Raw genomic sequence first — 18,668 nt, forward strand, 5'->3', positions numbered from 1 at the left:
GTTTATTATGATAAAATATTAATCAGCACTGACATCTAACAGCATCATTGTGAATGTAACAGCATTAAGACAAAAAGACAAATAAAATACTGTAAACAAGTTATAAAACCATAATTTAAATATTAATCGTATTTTAAAATCTAATCTCATTATTATTGGGATTATTTGTCTCTGGGGTCACAACATAATTATAGAAAAGGAAATTATATAAACTAGTTGCTTCACAAAACTTTTCTCTTTTAAAATTCTGAGCAGCTTTTCCTCGTGTGGAGATCTTCAGCTCTGTAAACTAAATAATCAAAAATCAAATGTTTTGATTCAATTTCTGATTTACAGTAAACAATAATTATAAAAGCTCAGGACTAAATGAATGAAGTTTGTTCTATTTTATTATATTATTTTAACTGATGTCGAGGTGAGCTAACGTTGCTAATGTTAGCTGCACAGTCATTTGGTTTGGAGATGAAAATATCAACTTAAATACTTTTGTAACTTGGTTTTTCTCAGTGAAGAAAACAAAATGGAGAAACAATTATTGATTCCAAGTGATTCAGAAATATATAAATAAATATAATAAATGTCCAACAGCAGGAACTTATTATAAAAGTGAATGTGAAGCAGAAAGCAGGTGAGAACCAGGGAAGATCCAGGTGAGACCAGGTGAATGATCAGGTGAGACGCAGGTGAGACCAGGTGAGACCAGGTGAGATCAGGTGAGACCAGGTGATCAGTTGATGAGCAGCAGCTGTGGAGGCTGCAGTGTTTGCTCTCTGCTTACAGTCAGTCAGGTAATTATTAATTAATTTATCTTAAATGATCCGTTTACTGTGTATCTGTGTTTGTTTGTTTACAGGCAGCACTGACTGTTGTTTGTTTTAATATTTCAGCATTTGTTTATTTTTTATTGAAACTGTTTTCAGTGCTAACAGCTGTGTTGTTGCTAAGCTAGCAGTTTGTTTGGTTGAGTCAATGTCATTATTAATTAATTAATATTAACATCAACATGCTGTCAGGATTAATTAATTAATATTAACTGCATGTTGATGTCACAGAACAGTAAATATAATTCAGGTTACAGAGAGTTGTGGAGGATTTCTTTAAATCAGGTTCTAACTACAGATTTTAAACATTGGTTTATTTATTAGACTTAATGATCCTCTTCACTTTATCTCCCTCTCTCCCCCTCTCACCCCCTATCTCCTCTCTCCTCCTCTCTCCCCCTCTCTCCTCTCACCCCCTCTCTCCTCCTCTCACCCCCTCTCTCCTCCCTCCTCACTCACAGACAGAAATAACCCCCCCGGGGGGACTCAGGGTCCACAGAAAGACAGCGGCCATATTTACAGCACTGACTGCTGATCTGGAGTCTGATTTTAATCTCGCTGGAGACACATGAACATAAAGCCGTTCCTCACTGACTGCTTCAAATTATTATTCACAAAACCACTGACAGTATATATAGCTAAGCTAGCGTCTGTGTTAAGTTATAATGAGATTGAAATATTTAATTATGCTAAGCTAACAGAACAGTTATTTTGTCAAATGTTATGAGCATAATGTTCAAGGTCATTTATTTTGTTATTTTTGGGAAATGTAATTTAAAATCTTTCAAATTGAATCATTATTAAACAGAATTAATCAAGTTTCAGGTCATATCAACCCAGATGTTAGCATGCTAATGTTATCTTTGTCAGTTAGCTACACAACAGTTACAGCTGGAAGTTGGAGGGTTTTCATATTTATAACAACGAATCTCTACATATATCGTTTGTGAGCTGCAACCTTTTATTTATTTTATAAAGTGCTTTAAAAGATACAAAGGCTCTTTATAAGTATCATAATGTGACTAAACTTAGAAATCACTGACATTAGCACAAGGCTAGGTTTTATCTGAACAGCTGTTATTTCAGAACAACGAGGAGAAACAGAAACCTGAAATGACACAGATGATGATCATTCATGACAGGACGCCTTTATCTGGATCCAGTGTTTGGTTTGTCCGTTCTGGGCTACCGTAGAAACATGGAAGTTCAACATGGCGGACTCCACCAGAAGAGGACCCGCTTCCCAATTAAAACGTCTCATTCTAAGGTAACAAAAACAAAACAAGTCTTATTTTCAGCTGATTAAACAATAATGAAAACAAACCTTTTAAAATAATAATATAATCTTATATTACAGTAATCTTACACACTGGAGCTTTAAATGGTTTATTTGAGTCATTATTTTTACTCTTTAAACTCTGTGTAATGCTGTACTTTGGCTGTTGCTGAAGCCGGTTGGAGTCAGTTTTTGTGGCTAGAGGAGGAGAAGGTTGTTTTAGCATTTTTCTTCTTGTTGTTCCAAATACTTTTTATTGAGTTTAAACAAAGAACAGAACAACACACAATATCCTGCGTCCCAAACAGCCATACAGCATGAAAGGAATCTAAAATACAGAAAAATCATTGAATGAGATAATAAATAAATTATAATAATAACAATTAAAGAAAAGATTGAGATAAGAGAGGCGTAAGTTTTCCAGGTCTGCAGGTAAATAATCTGGAAAAGAGACCAAACTTTCTAAAATTGCAGCCTGTAATCTTTCATCCTTAAAAATCTATCTGTACCATCAGGAGAATTTGTGAGCTGATTGTTTACTTTAATTTAAAAGGAGTTTGTCGTGTAATACAGATTCCCTGCAGGGGAGGCCCTAAAGGAAGAACTCCTTCACATTAATTTAACTCAACAATTAATTGTTAAAGCAACTCAGTTGTTTTAAGTGAAGTTAAAGTATTGTATATTCAGTATTTTGATTATTGGTGCTTTAATTCCAACTTGTTCCACTGACTCGTTTTCTTTAAATTGACTTTATATAATTATAAAACTGTCAGCATTATGTTTTTATGTCAGTTTATTATCATCATAAGTTCAAATATGCATCCAAATGATTCTTAATGATCATCCAAACGCTTGATGTTATTCTCATTAAAAAAGTGACTTTATTCATATTAATTCTGTGAACACATTTAAAATAAGTTTGTATAAGTTAAGTTTTGCATATGAATGAAACTTCAATTAACTTCATTTATCTAAGTTACCTTAACAACAAATACTTGAGTTACTCAAATCAAATATCTTTCATGCTTAAATTGTCTGAGTGAATAAACTCAAACTTTACTGTGTAGTTTATTGTCAATATTTAACCCCCTAATGTTTTTACAGTGTAGCTTATGTATTATTAAAGGGACATTTCACCCGTGGAAACATTAATATTTATTGAAAGTGGGTTATATATGTAGTCGAAATGTAACATAAATTTTGAATTTGGTGCCTATTCTGACCGAGAAAACCGACAAAAGGACTTAGGGGCGCATCTCTCTGGTCTTAAACGCACCAACACTCCCCAACAATGCCACGCTCCGCAAGGCCGCTCCACCCTAAACATATCCAAGGACTACACACACGTGAAATGAACATTATTACAGAGATATATCAACAACAACAAAAATAAATCTTAACAATGACAGGTAAGTTCCTCCGGAGCGTCCCTCAACCTTTTCCTTTGGTGCCTCGCAGTAACGGCCAATCTGGAGCTGGATATTTTCTGTCCGGAATAGCCTGCACCACAGACAAAACGGGTAAGACGACAACGATAGCCCGACCCATCTCTCCCACCTTGCAGGACCCATTCAGAAAGGCTGTAGCGATATGTCTTACAAGAACCATGGAAGCACAACAGTTCTTTAGCCGATGCCATGGGTTTTTGTGTTAGCGTTGCCAACCCAAGTAGGTTAGCCAATGCAGCTGCAGCTGTTTGTGCAGTAAGCAAGCTAGTTTCGTTGACACCTGACGTTTACGTATAACGGAAAACTTTGTGAAATCGCTGAACGAAATTGTTGTACATACATGCAACGTTGTTTTATACAAAAGAAAATCCAGAACACACTCACTTACAGTCAGACCGTCCGTGTGTCCTAACGCACAGTGAGAGCACAGGCACCAACGCTGGTGGCGCTCTGGTCGCGACAGGCAGGGTCCTCGCCCGGGCAGAGCTCAGCTGCCTCCTTTCGTCATACTTGCCGGCCATAAAAGGTAGCACCCGACATCTGTCGACGCACACTTTTCCACAAATTTTCCAATATAGATGCAATTACAAACAGTCGAACGTCTGATCGACAGCGCTCCCCGTCTAGCTCCCCAAAACAAAGAATGGCGGTTAATTTTGCTTAGTCCACCCACTGACATCTGTGGAGTCTGTAGTGTGAGTGAAAAAAAAAAAGAGGAGTATTGTTGTAGTCTCACTCCCTCTACAGATACATGAGACTTTCCTGCTTACAAATGAAACGCAAAATTATGATTTTTACCATCATTGGAAAGCAGGAGTGCAACCAACTGAAATCCGATTCTCCCTCTCCCCGGGAAGTGAAGGGAAATGCACGAGCAATCTGAAAAAATATGACTGGGCTTCTAAATGACCAACCTTAATGCAAATGTCCCTTTAAGAAGAGTAAAGCTCCCCTGTAGTTCCTACCCTGCACATAAAGTATTGTTTTATTATTATTTATATTATTTTAACATCATTTGAAAGAGAAATGAAGAGTAAAATTACGTGTTATTTGGTCGCAGATGTTAAGTTCAAGTAAAATAAATAAATCAGAGTAAATCTGGTGGATGTGAAACTGAAGTTCTTCCAAAAGTAAAATTTTCTACTATATAAAAGAAAATTTTAACTGTGTTTTTTAATGTTTCTAACTCTTTTGAATTAAATAAATCCAAATGAATTGAGTCTCTACAGTGTGATTATTGATAACTGTTGCTCTGGTATAATTTTCCTATATTCTATTTTATTTTAATTTTTTTTAAAACCATTTTTTCGTGTTTTTATTGTTTTTTTAGTGTATTAATTTTTTTGCCTTGTACAATTGTTTTTGTGTGTTGTTTCTATTTGTTTATATGAATGGTGCAGTATAAATAAAGTTGAGCTGTTGATTTAATTATTTATTAAGTGGAGTGAAGCTCTCTTCGAGCTGCTGTGGCTGTATTAACAGTATTTAACTTTAATTTAACAGTTTAATCTATTAAATAAACAATAAAAATTATAGATTTGCACATTTATTTTATGTGAAAAATTCTCTTTAAATAAATAGACTATTGTTACAGATTTTTCATGTTATTTTACATTGCAGGCTATTTTTTTTAATAATTGTATTAATATTTTCATTTGTTTAAAAAATACAGAAAAAAATGTGTAAAAAAAACCTGTAAACTTACGTTTTGACCCTGCACATAAAGTGTTATTTTATTATTATTTTTGTAGCTTTAAAACAGTGAAACTTGAATCTTGCTGTAGTTTGATTTGGACGGTTTGGTAGTTCAGCAGATTCCTGGTGGAGGGATGATGGATGATTGACAGCTGACTGTTACCAAACCAACCCTGAAGGAGGGTGAGACAGCCTCAGTGACAGTGAGACAGGTTCAATAAATGAATGAGTGTAAACAGACAGCTTGTTCCAGTGTTATAACAGCAGCCTGTGGAGGGGGGCGGGGGTTGACTGACGGGGACAGCCTCTGCCTCCTTTTGGTCAGCGGATATTTAACGACTCTCTGACTGTCACTTTAACTCTCAAACTTTTACTCTGTAACTTATTGATCCAATCAGACTCTGTGATCAAAGACGATCTCAATCGATCAGAATCAAAGTGAATCAACAGTGACTAACGGGCTGGAGGTTTCATAAATGGCTGCCCTGTCCCATCATGTCCCCGCCCCCCCTTGAGTGTCCCACTGGCCAATAGGGAGCGTCGGTGGTGTGATGATGCAGGTTGTCCCCCCTGGTATAAAGACCTAAACCACCGTCTGGGCCCTCCTGAGCAGTTGGAGCATTCCCAGCCTTGCCTCGGGTGGAGGGATTGCGAGGGGAAGCAAAACTACACGGCGTTTCACTGTGTAGTTTTGTTTTTTTGGGGGGGAATATTTCGAGGCTCGACCGTTCTCATCTTGGATTTTTTTGGAAAAACACTTTCTGGATAAGGAGACTTGTTTGAGTCCCTGGGCTCCGTCCCATCATTCTGAGGCACTCTTGTGGAAACAAGTGAGTAACATCCACCTTGTGTCCCCACATTTACTTTAACTATCAATGTGCCTGTCTGCGCTCACTCATGTGGTTTACGGGGACATATCAGACTGAGAGGATGGACTCTAGTTTTCTGTGTTTGTGTTTTATATTTATTATATAGTTAGTTATATTCTGTGTTTGTGGGTTGAGTTGGAAGCGGCCGCGTGCACTGATCCCAGAATAGCCGCTGATAGCATGAGAGTGGACTGTCAGCTGGGCGGCTGATGGCTTTTTAAGGGAATCAGCAGCGGGGGCTATCACTTGCACCTCCAGCTATGTGCCACATGGTGGCTGTCAATCAAACTGCCCGGGGTCAGGGCAGGGGGGGCGGTGTATTTTTGGCCACTGCCATATCTGTCGCTCAGATTCTGATCTGTAAATATCAGCTGAGTTTGTTCCAACATGCTGAGAGAGTTCTGATTTCTGTTAAAGTTTTGTGTGTATCGGTTGCTGAGCAATAGATTGATCGATCAGGGTGTGATCGGTGTCGGTGGTTGTCAGCTGCAGAGTGAATCTGTGACACCTTGTCTCAAATCAGCTGACAGCACTAAAAAGAAAAAACAGCTGTCCTGACGAGGCGTTCAAAGACCTCCAACATAAATCAGCAAAAACTGCAGTTGATCTTATTGATTATCAGCTTCCTAGAACAACATGAAAGTGAAGAAATATAATATAATGATACATAAACCAAGTTAATTTATAAAAAAATAAGATGCAAGACTTTTGTTAAATTTTCATCTCAAACTTACTTTTATAAACTTTTATTTTGCTATTGAAGTTTTTGTGGTGTTTATGGACGTATTGTCGTACAGTAAATATAAAATATGATTTATGAGTTCAGGGCTGTAAAAATAAACTGCTGTTTTCTGCTGGTTGCATTGTTGTAGATTCATTTAGTTTTAGGAAGAACATGTCAGTAAAAACATTTTTGTAAAACAAAATTTCATTATTCTCACATTTCTGAACGATGTCACTGGCAGACAGAGGATGTTTTGTGAGGTAATAAACAGTAAATATAGTGAATAATTGGTGATTATTAGTTGCTGCTGTTAAAGGACCTCATTGCTGCTTTTTATATTTTCTTATGTAGACATTGTTATTTATTGTTTTATGTTTGAACCAAACTTAAAAGGCTAAATTATTGTGAAACATAAAGGAAACAGAAGCTTCTCTAAATGGATTTTGTGTTTTTTATTTATTTATCGCTGTTATTTGCTTTTTTTTATTGCATGTTTAGATTAATGTGATTGGATCCATCTGTTTCTTATATTGTCTGAATTAGTTTTCTCGGCTTGTGCAGCATCGCTCATCTGATTCATGTTAAAGAAATAGTTTATATCAGGCTCTTCGTCTAATCACAGCTCAGTCACACTGATGACATCACTTACAGTTACTTAGTCACCTTATTTATTTATACGTTGTTTAAAAACAACAAATGAGGACCGACGTTAAAATTTAAAGTTAAACCATCCAAAAAATGTAAGGTTCAGAAGTTATTTATAGTAATAATACTAAAATATTAATACCACAGTAATAACACAGCAGTGTACTGCAGTGTTATTACTGTGGTATTATTACTGTAATAATTCTGCAGTGTTATTACTGCTGATACTGTTAATGTGTTAGTTAATGTCAGAGGGAAACTTCGTCTATCAGTGACATCATTACAAATATTTAACAATGTTTTAAGACTTAATTCACCTTATAAACATATAATACGTTTATTTATTTGTTGTTTATTTGATTTTATTTGGCTGATTTATTCATGAAAAACCTGTTGGAAGAAGTTAATCAAATATTTTCACAAATTTTTCAAGTCACTGTGTCACTGACAGGAAATAAGGCGTTTTTTCAGAATAAAGGTTTACATTTTAGAGATAGAAGGTTTTTACCTGACAGCAGCAGTCAGATAAATAAGATGGAGGAAAACATCCAAATGTGAATTCTGCAGTAAAGTATCTATAATACTGCAGTATAAGCAGTGACTAAAACTAATGATTGTGTGATGATTATTTTCTACATTGAATCATTTCTTTAAAATGTTTGTGAAATATTTTTAATAGATAACTTCAATACATCAATTTAGAGCCAAAGTTACAAAATACAAGTAATAAAACAAGTAAATATTCAAATAAAATACATTTGTCAGAAAACAACAAAAAATATGTAAATTTAACTCTTCAGCTGCTGAAAATGGATTTATATTAAAGTATATTATTTTATACAGTATAGTATATTATATTACATAATATTAAAATTTATATTCAATCAGAAAAGAAGTGTACTAAAAATAAATTCATTTAAATAAAGTAAACAGAGTAAAAAGTTGATCTGAGCATGAATAATTTTCTTTCTGTATTTGTGACAATATTTGGATTTAAAAGTACATGTGGGTGAATTTGTAATTTTTAGATTTCTTTTTTCCTGTTCTTAAATAAATAATATAAATGAGATAAATACAGATAAAGATGTATTGATTCTCTACAGTACAATTATTGACTATTGAAATCAGGGCAGATTATTACTACACTGTTGCTCTGATATTAATTCTCACTATTTGTATTTTTTATTATTAAATTTACTTTTAAGAATTATTTCAAAAGGATTTATTTTTTCACCTGATGTGCAACATTTGAAGTAGCTTCTGTGTTATAATTAGTATCATTACCATTTATAATAAATCAAATATTATAAAAAACATTTTAAAATTCTGTCAGATTATAATAATAATAATCAATCTGAAGTGATTTTGTTGCTCATGTTCACTTTTAGAAATCATATAAACAATTATATAACTTAATGTTGGTCGACATGTTGGCAGTGAACTTTAAAGTGTGTAACTCACTCTATCAGTTATATTTTAAATATAAGTTATATAAGTGTTTTATACTTTAAAATAATGAATAAAGGAATTTATCATGAAGAGTTTTAAAATCAAAGTTAGTTTTGATGATTTTATCAGAGAGCTTCCTGTTCTGTCGTAACAAAGTCGTAAAAGTTTCCTCACACGTGTGAACGGTGGGAGGAGGGTGAGGGATGGTGGGAGGAGGTTTAGGGGCCCTAAACTGAACTTAAAGGGTCTCACACCCTCCACAGCTCATTGGTTGTCAGTTCTCTTAAATACTCTTTCATCTGAAAGTGTCTTTATTAGTGACACTGATGTCAAAATTAGATTTTTAAAACAATTTTAAATTACTTCATATGTTTGTTTATTAATGAGTTCTGACAACAGTCATAAAAACTGCATCTCTCATGTTTACTTGTAAATAACATCCAAACAAATCCTGAATTAGAGCCTGATATAATATAACATGTCAGCTGTTATTAAGTTTTCACTCACAAACAGAATATATGAGATATTTTTCCTCCCTTTAACATCAGAATGATAAACTTTATTTCCAAAGAAAATTAAAAAAAAAATAACAATAATAATTTTATTATACATTTATTTTTTTATTTTGTTATACAAACAAACAAAACAAAAGATGAAAAACACAGCAGTAAAAATATGAATAACAATAAAGTGAACAATATTTTTGTTCTGCAGTTTCTTCATCAGTCTCTATAATATATAATAATATTAATATCAGTAACACAAAGTCAGCTGTAGTCCACAATAACAAACTGCATTTAAATGAATTAAATGTGAAGAAAAACATCTGATCAACATTAAAGACGTTAGTTTGTCAAGACAATAAAACTTAAACATCTGAATAATTAAAGAGACTTTTAACTTTTCTTTCAGTGAATAAAAAGCAATAATCAGACATGTTTCCAATCAGATATCAATAGAAGAGTATATAACGGATCAATAGAGGCTGAGAAGTTAACCAGTTATTGAACTGATCTAGGAACAGCTGTCAGCAGTAAAGAAAGAAACGCCAGCTGAGGCTAAATGTGGCTCCTGATCTGAGACCAGAATGCTGGGGGNNGGGGGGGGGGGGTCGCAGGAAGAGCCGAGTTCACGTTTATACACCGAGGTCATGACAAAGTCAATCAATAAACAATCATTATTTTTATTTCTTTGTATATTTTATTTCTATCCTTTCTGGTTATAATTTAGTTTTGTTCTTGTTGTAAACTTTGTTTATACACAGATATTTTACACATTAGTGTGATTTTAAAGGTGGTTAGTGGACAAACTTGTCTCATCACATTGATTCACATGGAGTTTTCTGTAAGTTAGTATTGAAGTTCTCAGCCTGGTTTAAGCCCGTTTTTCCTCTGTTGCTGTTGATGGTGATGATGGTTGTGATGATGATGATGATGATGATAATGATGATGATGATGATGATGATGACTGTAACATGCGGCCGTCCTCCAGCTGCCGCCGTCTGTCACCGTCCTCTGCCCCCCAACAAGCCCCGCCTCCTGACATTTATAGCTTCTGTCTGACTGTGAAACTCAAACTGTCTGCTGAGAGAACGGCAGCAGACACTCAGCACATTTTCATCCAACTGCTTTTAAATCTGTACATCAATAAAACTAAACACGTTTGCACTTAACCAGTTAGCTTTTCTTCTTTTTCTTCTGCAAAAAGACCAAAAATAAGACTGTAAAGATTACAAACTTCTGATTGTTTCATTTAAAACACATCTGAATGTTTCAGAAGATTAAAGTTAATCTGAGTTTTTAAATCTGGGGTCTGTCCCGCTCTGTCGTACTGGTAGTGATTCTCTAAACTATAATTATTTTTTTCAGTAGGGATGCAAATCTAGAACCGATTCCAAATCATCTAATCAATTGAAAATGTCCTCAGAGTTGATTGATTCTTGTATCAATTATGTTTTTCTGATCTTGCACATTGCAAACAATGACATCAAACTCAGTATACACTGCTGGAATCAATAATGGCTTTGGTGTTAATAAAAACGTATCAGTTTCCGTCCTTCCAACCATAGTGATGGAGGAAGCTGCAGTTGCTAGCAGTATGGAGGAGACGTAGTGCAGCGATCAATGCCTTTAACGGTTGAGTGAGTGATTCTCTAATACCCTGAAATACTTTATTGATCCCCGGGGGAAATTGGTTGCATTACAGTTGCTTAAGTTGCTGAACAAAGACATTATAACAATAGAAATAATAATCAGAGAGTTAAAATGTGTGCATTAAATTTCAATTTCTAACGATATATATAATATATATGTTCATAGAGCATGAACAACGATACGCTGAGTAATGTAGCTAATGTTAGCTATGTTGAGGGTTAGCATAGAGCTTCAGCTAACATGCAGGCGAGACGGTTTCCCAGAGCTAGCACAGTAGCTCCAGCTCACATCACAACATTTCGAAAGTGTGTATTTCATAGTTTGCTGGTTTTACAGAATCAGATTATTCTCCATCCTCTTTCTACTCCGTGCAGTCGCTATCAAACCATCAAGCTCCCAGTCTGACTAGCCGGACGATGGGAGAAAGTCCAGAGTGTTATTACGGATCCTACTGCTTTCTACTAGCGTTCGAATGCTGGATGTATTGATAACAAAAGCAATGGGATTCATAATAACACAACACCGGAGTTATCGGAGAATCAATAAGGTTGTAGAGACACAAGAGGCATCACTTTGGTTTATTGTCATTGGCCAACGGTTGCATTGTGAGTGTTTGTGTTCCTTGGATCTCAAATAGTTGTTGTTTGTTGAGATCAGGACTCACTGATTGTTGGTTGAACTGGTTTTGTATTGAGCACTGACCATATAGTGCACCGCGGTTGTGTTTCAAAGTCAAGTCGCGGTTGTGTTTCAAAGTCAGGTCAAGTCAACTTTATCTGACAATAAAGTTGACTTGACGACTTTCTTGTTGCCCTTTTTTGAAATATCTGGTTGTTAGTGATTGTTGAGGTATTGTTTGAATGGTTGGCTGCTAGTGTTTGTTCCACCTCCTGGTTCTGTTTCCTCAATAACGGATCGATGAATATCTGCTGCTGTACTTGGCAGGAACATCTGAATACTCGTCATTTTAACAGAGATAAAGCAATAAAATACAATACTGTGTAGGTATGACACCAAGATATCCTCACAGGCTGAAGGTGGGTCTTTTACCTCCAGTCTGTCTGTTAATACTGACCCATATGAGCTGACCTGACGCCCCAATCAGCAGCATTCACTACCAACCTGGTTCATACGACTTTTTCTGATCCATCACCTCTATGGTTTTTATTGTTAAATATAAAATATACCTGCTGTTGGTTGGTTATTGACCCGTCATCCTCCTCTGTGAGAGCTTTTTATGCACTATAACATCATCACACTGCTTCCACGTTTGCTTTGCAATGACTTCGTTCAACCACAAAAGGTTACATGTCAACAGAAAGTATGAATTAATAACTGGAGCTGTCGTTTCTTTGCTGACGACACTGTCTTATCTTGAAGTTTCATTACTCGTTAACGTCACTGGCTGATAATAAACTGCGACTAATAATGAATGTGCAGTTGTCTCCAGTTGAGCTCTGCTGGTGTTAGAGTCGGTCATTGGAGCTGTGACAGACGCATTTGGACGTCTATTTCTGGAGAGGAATTACAGCGTCTCCTTTCCTTCCCTAAAAGCTGCTCCTAAACTGAAGAACAGACATTTCACACCCAGTCTGTGGTGTTCAGCTAAATTCAGGCTGTTTGAGGCTGTTCGGTTTGATATCAGTAAAATGTCTTTAAGCTGCAGATCACTGACTGACATTTAAACTCTTTGTTTCTCTTCAGGGTGCCGACAATCATGTCAACACAAGCGCCAACGTTCATACAGCCGCTACAGAGCGTTGTGGCACTAGAGGGTAGTGCCGCAACGTTCGAGGCTCAAGTTAGTGGTAAGAAACAACTTTTTACTTTAAACATTTGTCCAAAACACAGAATGTAAGAACATTTTTGAGGTAAATCTTGCACTTTAGGTAAATCTAAAACTTTAGTTACTCTGCAGATTCATATTATTAAAACTAAATATAGTCAACAAATAAATGATGATGTATCATTATAGATAAACCATTGATTTTCAACCAACAGGGGTCATGGAGTGTGAATATTTTAACTTTTATCACACTTTTTGGAAGGAAAGAAAGAGGGTTGGCCATTTGGATTGACTGTAATTTATGTTGATCCCAGTTCAATGATTGATTGAGGATGACCTTATTATCTCAAAACCTAAAAATAAAAAAAATATTCAGAGGGGGATCCTTATGTCAGAATCCTCTCTAAGTGGGGGTCCTCCACATTAAGAGCTGAGTACGTAATTTACTGAATTCTAAGAATAATTAACTAAACAGTTTTATTATATTTTGTTCCTTGTGTCTGAGAGTTTAACATTAACTAATAATATTAAAGCAGTGGTTTCCATCACTTCATGTGTTCTGTGTGTTCTCTGACAATAAACCTGGTCTGGTTCTCCTCTACAGGTTCTCCAGTTCCTGAGGTGAGTTGGTTCCGTGATGGCCAGGTTCTTACTGCCGCCGCTTTGCCCGGCGTTCAGATCTCGTTCAGCGATGGCCGCGCTGTTCTGAGAATCCCCGCTGTGACCGCCGCACACAGCGGAAGATTTTCCGTCAGAGCCACCAATGGTGCAGGACAAGCCACGAGCACCGCTGAACTTCTTGTTACAGGTGAGCGCTCAAGTAGAAACTATACATAAAGTTAAGATCATGTAGGAGAGACTGAAGAGTATTTTACTATACTGTATTTTGCTCCGTTTTTTGGGGGAAATAGAGCTGCGCAGAAAATGTGAGGAATGTTTGAATTGTCGAGAAGTAGAGGCCAATGAAAGCAAATTTAATGACAATAAAATAAGGCCTAAGATGTAGCGTTGAGGAACACCAAAGGAGACAGTATTCACAGAAAGGTCCAACAGAAAGAAAACGTCTTAATTAATACAGTTTGTACTTTTTTATTTCATTTGTATTTAAAAAGTACACATTGATTAATAGCAGTATGTGAGTAACAGCTGGTATGTGAGTCTCAACATAATGAATATGCATCAATAATCGTCCCCTCCAGCGGAGACGGCGCCTCCCAGCTTCCTTCAGAGACTGCAGAGCTCCACGGTGAGACAGGGCAGCCAGGTGAGGCTGGATGTCAGAGTCACAGGTATCCCAACACCTGTGGTGAAGTTCTACCGAGAGGGAGCCGAGATCCAGAGCTCAGCTGACTTCAGGATCCTCCAGGAGGGAGACCTGCACAGTCTGCTGATCGCAGAGGCCTTCCCAGAGGATTCTGGGACATATTCTGTGACTGCAACAAACAGCAGTGGACGGGCCACCTCCACCGCTGAACTGCTGGTCCAGGGTGAGGACCTTTAAACCTTTAAACCTTTAAACCTTTACACAGACTTCTTTGATAATGATATTGAGGTTATTTAATCAATATCACTGAACTGAACTGATCCGTGTTCAGGTGAAGAAGCCGTTCCAGCAAAGAAAACCAAGACTGTGATTTCAACCTCTCAGATTTCACAGACCCGTCAGACCAGAGTAGAAAAGGTAACAAATAAACAAATATAATGTCATTAAAATCTCATTTAATGTGTTTATTGAATACAGTGGAAGTAAGTCTCATCCTAATCCAGTTAAATGTCATTATTTGTCATATTTTATTGGACTATCTCTTCTATCTGGTTTTATTACATCTATTTTTTTCTGGACTCTTTCTAATGTTGTCTCCTTTGATTTAATGTTCTCATCTAATTGAATCCCATCTCTTACTGTCTTAACTAATCAAAACTATCTCTAATTGAATGTCTCATATAATTTAATTTCATATAATCTATTTCATTTGATCTCAGTAATATAATCCAATGTAATCTCATCTCATGTCATTTCTTATCTTGTTTTTCATTAATTCTCAGTCAATCTCCTGTAATTGTTTTTTTTATTTAAATGTATGTAATTTTCTCTACTTTTACCCTCTCTGATGTTATTCTCCTCTGCTCTCCCCTCGTCGGTCCGTCCTCAGAGGATGGAGGCCAGTTTCCAGGCCACCGCCATGATGGGGATGCATGTGGAGAGCGCCGAGCTGACTCAGCAGCTGGCCCACAAGACTCCACCCAGAGTCCCTCCAAAGCCCATGTCCAAGTCCCCGACTCAGCCCTCGCTGGTCGCCAAGGTGACCGGAGGACGCCAACAGTCACCATCACCCGTCAGACATGTGAAGGCACCGACGCCAACTCCTGTCAGGTGGGTGGAGCCTGTAGTTGAGACCTGTAGTTAGTGTTTTTAGAGGTTATTGTTTTTGAGGTTGTAGAGCAGTGAGCGGGGTGACGTGTTCTCGGAGGTTGGCCCTCTGCAGGCCTGTAATGTGACCTCCTTCCCCCGTCTCCAGGCCTGCTTCTCCCACTTCAAGACTCTCAGTCTCCCCCATCAGGCCGGTCAAGTCTCCGATCACCACGCGCAAGCAGTTGGTCGCCGGCGGCGCCGACGTCCTACCCCCCTGGAAGCAGGGAGGCTACATGGCTGAGGCCAGTTACACCAGCATGACCAGCATGACCAGCACCGTCACGCAGGTGGGCCAGGAGCAGCGCTGGGAGCAGCAGGTCACCGGGGTCAAAGAGGTGAGGGAGCGCCCGCTTGGGGTGAGGGAGGAGGGTTCATACCACCACCTGGTGGTCAGATCAAACAGGGAGCAATCTGAGAGACAGAAAGACGGATGGTGTTTTGATTTCTAACATTCAACCAAAGAATCTGGAGCCAAATTGGGGCATTTGGCATCAAATTTTAATTACACAGTCTTTGGCCTAGTGGTTGGGACCTCCACTAGGGGTTGCCAAAGGTTGCGAGATGTTTTTGATATTAAAGGGTGTGAAGAAACTTTAAAAATATACACAGTACAGTGACATAGCTTCAGTCTCTGATCAACAGCCTCACCCTGCATTAGAAACCAACCACAGGAAATAATCTGCTCAAAATATCTGTCTGTGTTAAAAGCCTGTAAATGAATACTTACATTTGACCTGCAGTTCTTCTACTACCACCAACTTCTCTCTACAAATAGAGTTAATATATAATATATGTTTTGCAGATGTTTGGTGCTCCATTTATTGGAGATATTTAAGCTAAAGCAGAAGCAGAAACTGTCTTTAAACCTCCTCCTTCTCTTGTCGACAAATTGCTCCTCAGTGTTTGTCTTTGTATGTTATTTATTTTGCCTTTACTCAAATTTGTGAACATAAACTCATCTTTTTATCGTTTTTATGTTCAATATGTTTCTTTAACAACCCTCTAAAGGTCTTGTCTGTTTGTGAATCCTCTCGTTCTGCTCACTCAAACAAAAGGAAACCTCAATGTTTTGTCTCACTGTTTTAAATGTCACTAACCGACGTTCAGAGGAAGCATGACGATGTTGCCGTGCGACGGCACTCAGGTAGCTGGACGAGAAAATAACATTATTGACTGTTTGTTCTTCTTCTTTTTATTCTGAAGAGCATTAATATCATATTATTTACATAGCCTTTAAAGTAACATATATGAACATTTACTGCATTCCCAGCCAAGTTCTGTTGCATCTTCTTTTCACATTATGTATAAATAAAAAATAAAGACAAAAATAATTAATGTTTTAAAAAGTGAATATTAATTATTCTCATAATAATCAGTGGAAGTAAACTGAGTGATAACTGATAAGCCCCTTGACAAATATATCGAGAATACATAAAACAACACAAATACACTCTACAGTAAATATCCATGTTTATACTATATAATTGGTAGCAAGAGCAGGTAGTTTGAAGGTAAGTAAAATGGCTGACTTAAAGAAATGAAAGGAGGTAATAGATCTAAGTGAACGGGGCAGGTTGTTCCAATCAGACTTGTGAGATATGTGGAACTAAAAGGATACATTTAAAAATAAACTGCAACCAGTGAAAATGTCTTCTGGATTTTGTTGTTACCAATTTAGCGACTCGTACATTGAACACTAATGTGTGTGTTTCACATTTTTTTGTTAACTTCTAGTAAAGTTTGGGTTGAAGAAATCTCACTTTCATGTCCCTCAGAAAACTCCATGCTATAATCCTACAGTTCCTCCATCCTTCATCCAATACGAATGTTTGTGATCGTCACTTTTGTGTTACTTTCACTTCTTGGTTTCTTTCTTAAAAAGAAGTCTCTTAAAAATGTTTTGGCTCATAAAAGCAGTTTAAACTCTTTTGATTTGGTCATTAGCCTCAAACTGTCAAAATGAAGTCAGAATCATCTGGATTTACCCAGAATGCCGAGGGATGGGATGAGGATACGAGCCACGAGGAAATGACACGTGACGATAACGTCAATCATTCGGACGTGGACGGTGAAGAGGAGGGTGTTTGTGAAACTTTAGATGATCGAAACCCGACGTCCTCAGTGGGAGAACCAGAGTCCACTTCAGTAAAGGAGATGAGCTTCAGTTCGTCGTATGTCTGTGAAGATTTGTCCTCTGTCTTCAATCACAAAGACTCGTCATCTGTTTCAAACCTCGACCTCCATCCAACTGAAGAAACTAGTTTGTCCAGTTTATCCGATGAAGAGTGGTGTTACTGTGATCTTAACCAAGATGTCCGCCCGTCCGTCCAGAAACTGGAGGAGCAGGTAGTTCTTCGTCCGTCACGAGTGGATACGTCACAGTTGCTCCGTCATCTTTTTTGAGCACTTTCACTGCTTCTTTTTTGAGTTTTGCTGTCACAAGGTTGTGGTTTCCACTTCACTTTTCTTCACTTTTTCGTTTTTGCTCTTATCAATTTCTTGATGTTGTCTTTTCCTACACGTCAAACAGATGAGCATGTGCTGTTCATCAGATGATCTTAAATGTTTACTTGAGGACATTTACAGGCACACTAGTATCCTGTCCACCCAGTTTCCACACCTGAATTAAACAATTTCATTAACTTTACACATCAACTATCTGGATATCTTACATTACAAATTACATTTACATGTGCAAACATGTAAACCAGATTCTCTGAAATTGTGACAGCGATACTGGTGTACGTGTACATATACTCATTGTTTTGGTGTCTGTTACAGAGACAGGAAGGTGTTGAGGGACAAAATGTTCATAAATTGATTCATCACATTACTAATTCACTTAAATTACACATTTTTGTGCCAAATGTATTAATTCTGTTCCCTCATTTAGTAATCAATGGCATTACAGGATTACATGGTTAGCCTAGCTTAGCATAAAGACTGGAAGCAGGGGGAAACAGCCAGCCAGGCTCTGTCAGAAGTTTATAACTACACCTACCAGCACCTCTAAAGTAGTGTTCTCACCTAACAAAATGTAAATTTTCACCTCTAGTTATTGTGTGAATAAATATTGACCCTTTAGTCTGTCTCACTGTGGCGGTATGAGCTTAAATAATCAGATGTTTCTGTTATTTAATGTCAATAAACAGATCAAATGGATGCTGAAATAATTACATCATGAAATACGTAAAAATAAATACGTCCGCAAGAGTCAAAGTCAAAGTGAAAGTCAGCTTTAATGTCAATTCTTCACATGCACCAGACATACAAGGAATCGAGAGGACGTTTCTCATTCACCCACGGTGAAACAGATAAAGTGCACAGACATTTCCTAATACTAAAATTTAAACATTCAATTTCACAACAGACAATAAAATATAAAATAT

At 37.0% G+C, this 18,668-nt stretch overlaps 1 protein-coding gene across 30 annotated transcripts in view; it reads left to right on the forward strand.

Moving 5' to 3' along the window:
• The first annotated feature begins 5,846 nt into the window (after window positions 1–5,846).
• Window positions 5,847–18,668, forward strand: part of LOC118338832 (titin-like) — a 176,484-nt gene continuing 163,662 nt past the window's right edge. For 16 of the 30 annotated variants that reach the window (XM_035676220.1, XM_035676221.1, XM_035676222.1 and 13 more), the window contains exons 1-7: window positions 5,861–6,070; window positions 12,785–12,888; window positions 13,471–13,674; window positions 14,066–14,353; window positions 14,462–14,547; window positions 15,020–15,240; window positions 15,386–15,614. In XM_035676220.1, the coding sequence (XP_035532113.1) occupies window positions 12,798–12,888; window positions 13,471–13,674; window positions 14,066–14,353; window positions 14,462–14,547; window positions 15,020–15,240; window positions 15,386–15,614 (1,119 nt within the window). In that variant the 5' untranslated portion in view covers window positions 5,861–6,070; window positions 12,785–12,797. Of the gene's footprint in view, window positions 6,071–12,784; window positions 12,889–13,470; window positions 13,675–14,065; window positions 14,354–14,461; window positions 14,548–15,019; window positions 15,241–15,385; window positions 15,615–18,668 lie in introns of all 30 variants that reach the window. The other 14 variants (XM_035676206.1, XM_035676210.1, XM_035676212.1 and 11 more) reach the window with 3 other exon arrangements.

Source organism: Morone saxatilis, unplaced genomic scaffold, assembly GCF_004916995.1.
Source record: "Morone saxatilis isolate NCDOM2014 unplaced genomic scaffold, NCSU_SB_2.0 Contig5, whole genome shotgun sequence".
In the NCBI taxonomy this organism is placed as follows: domain Eukaryota; kingdom Metazoa; phylum Chordata; class Actinopteri; family Moronidae; genus Morone; species Morone saxatilis.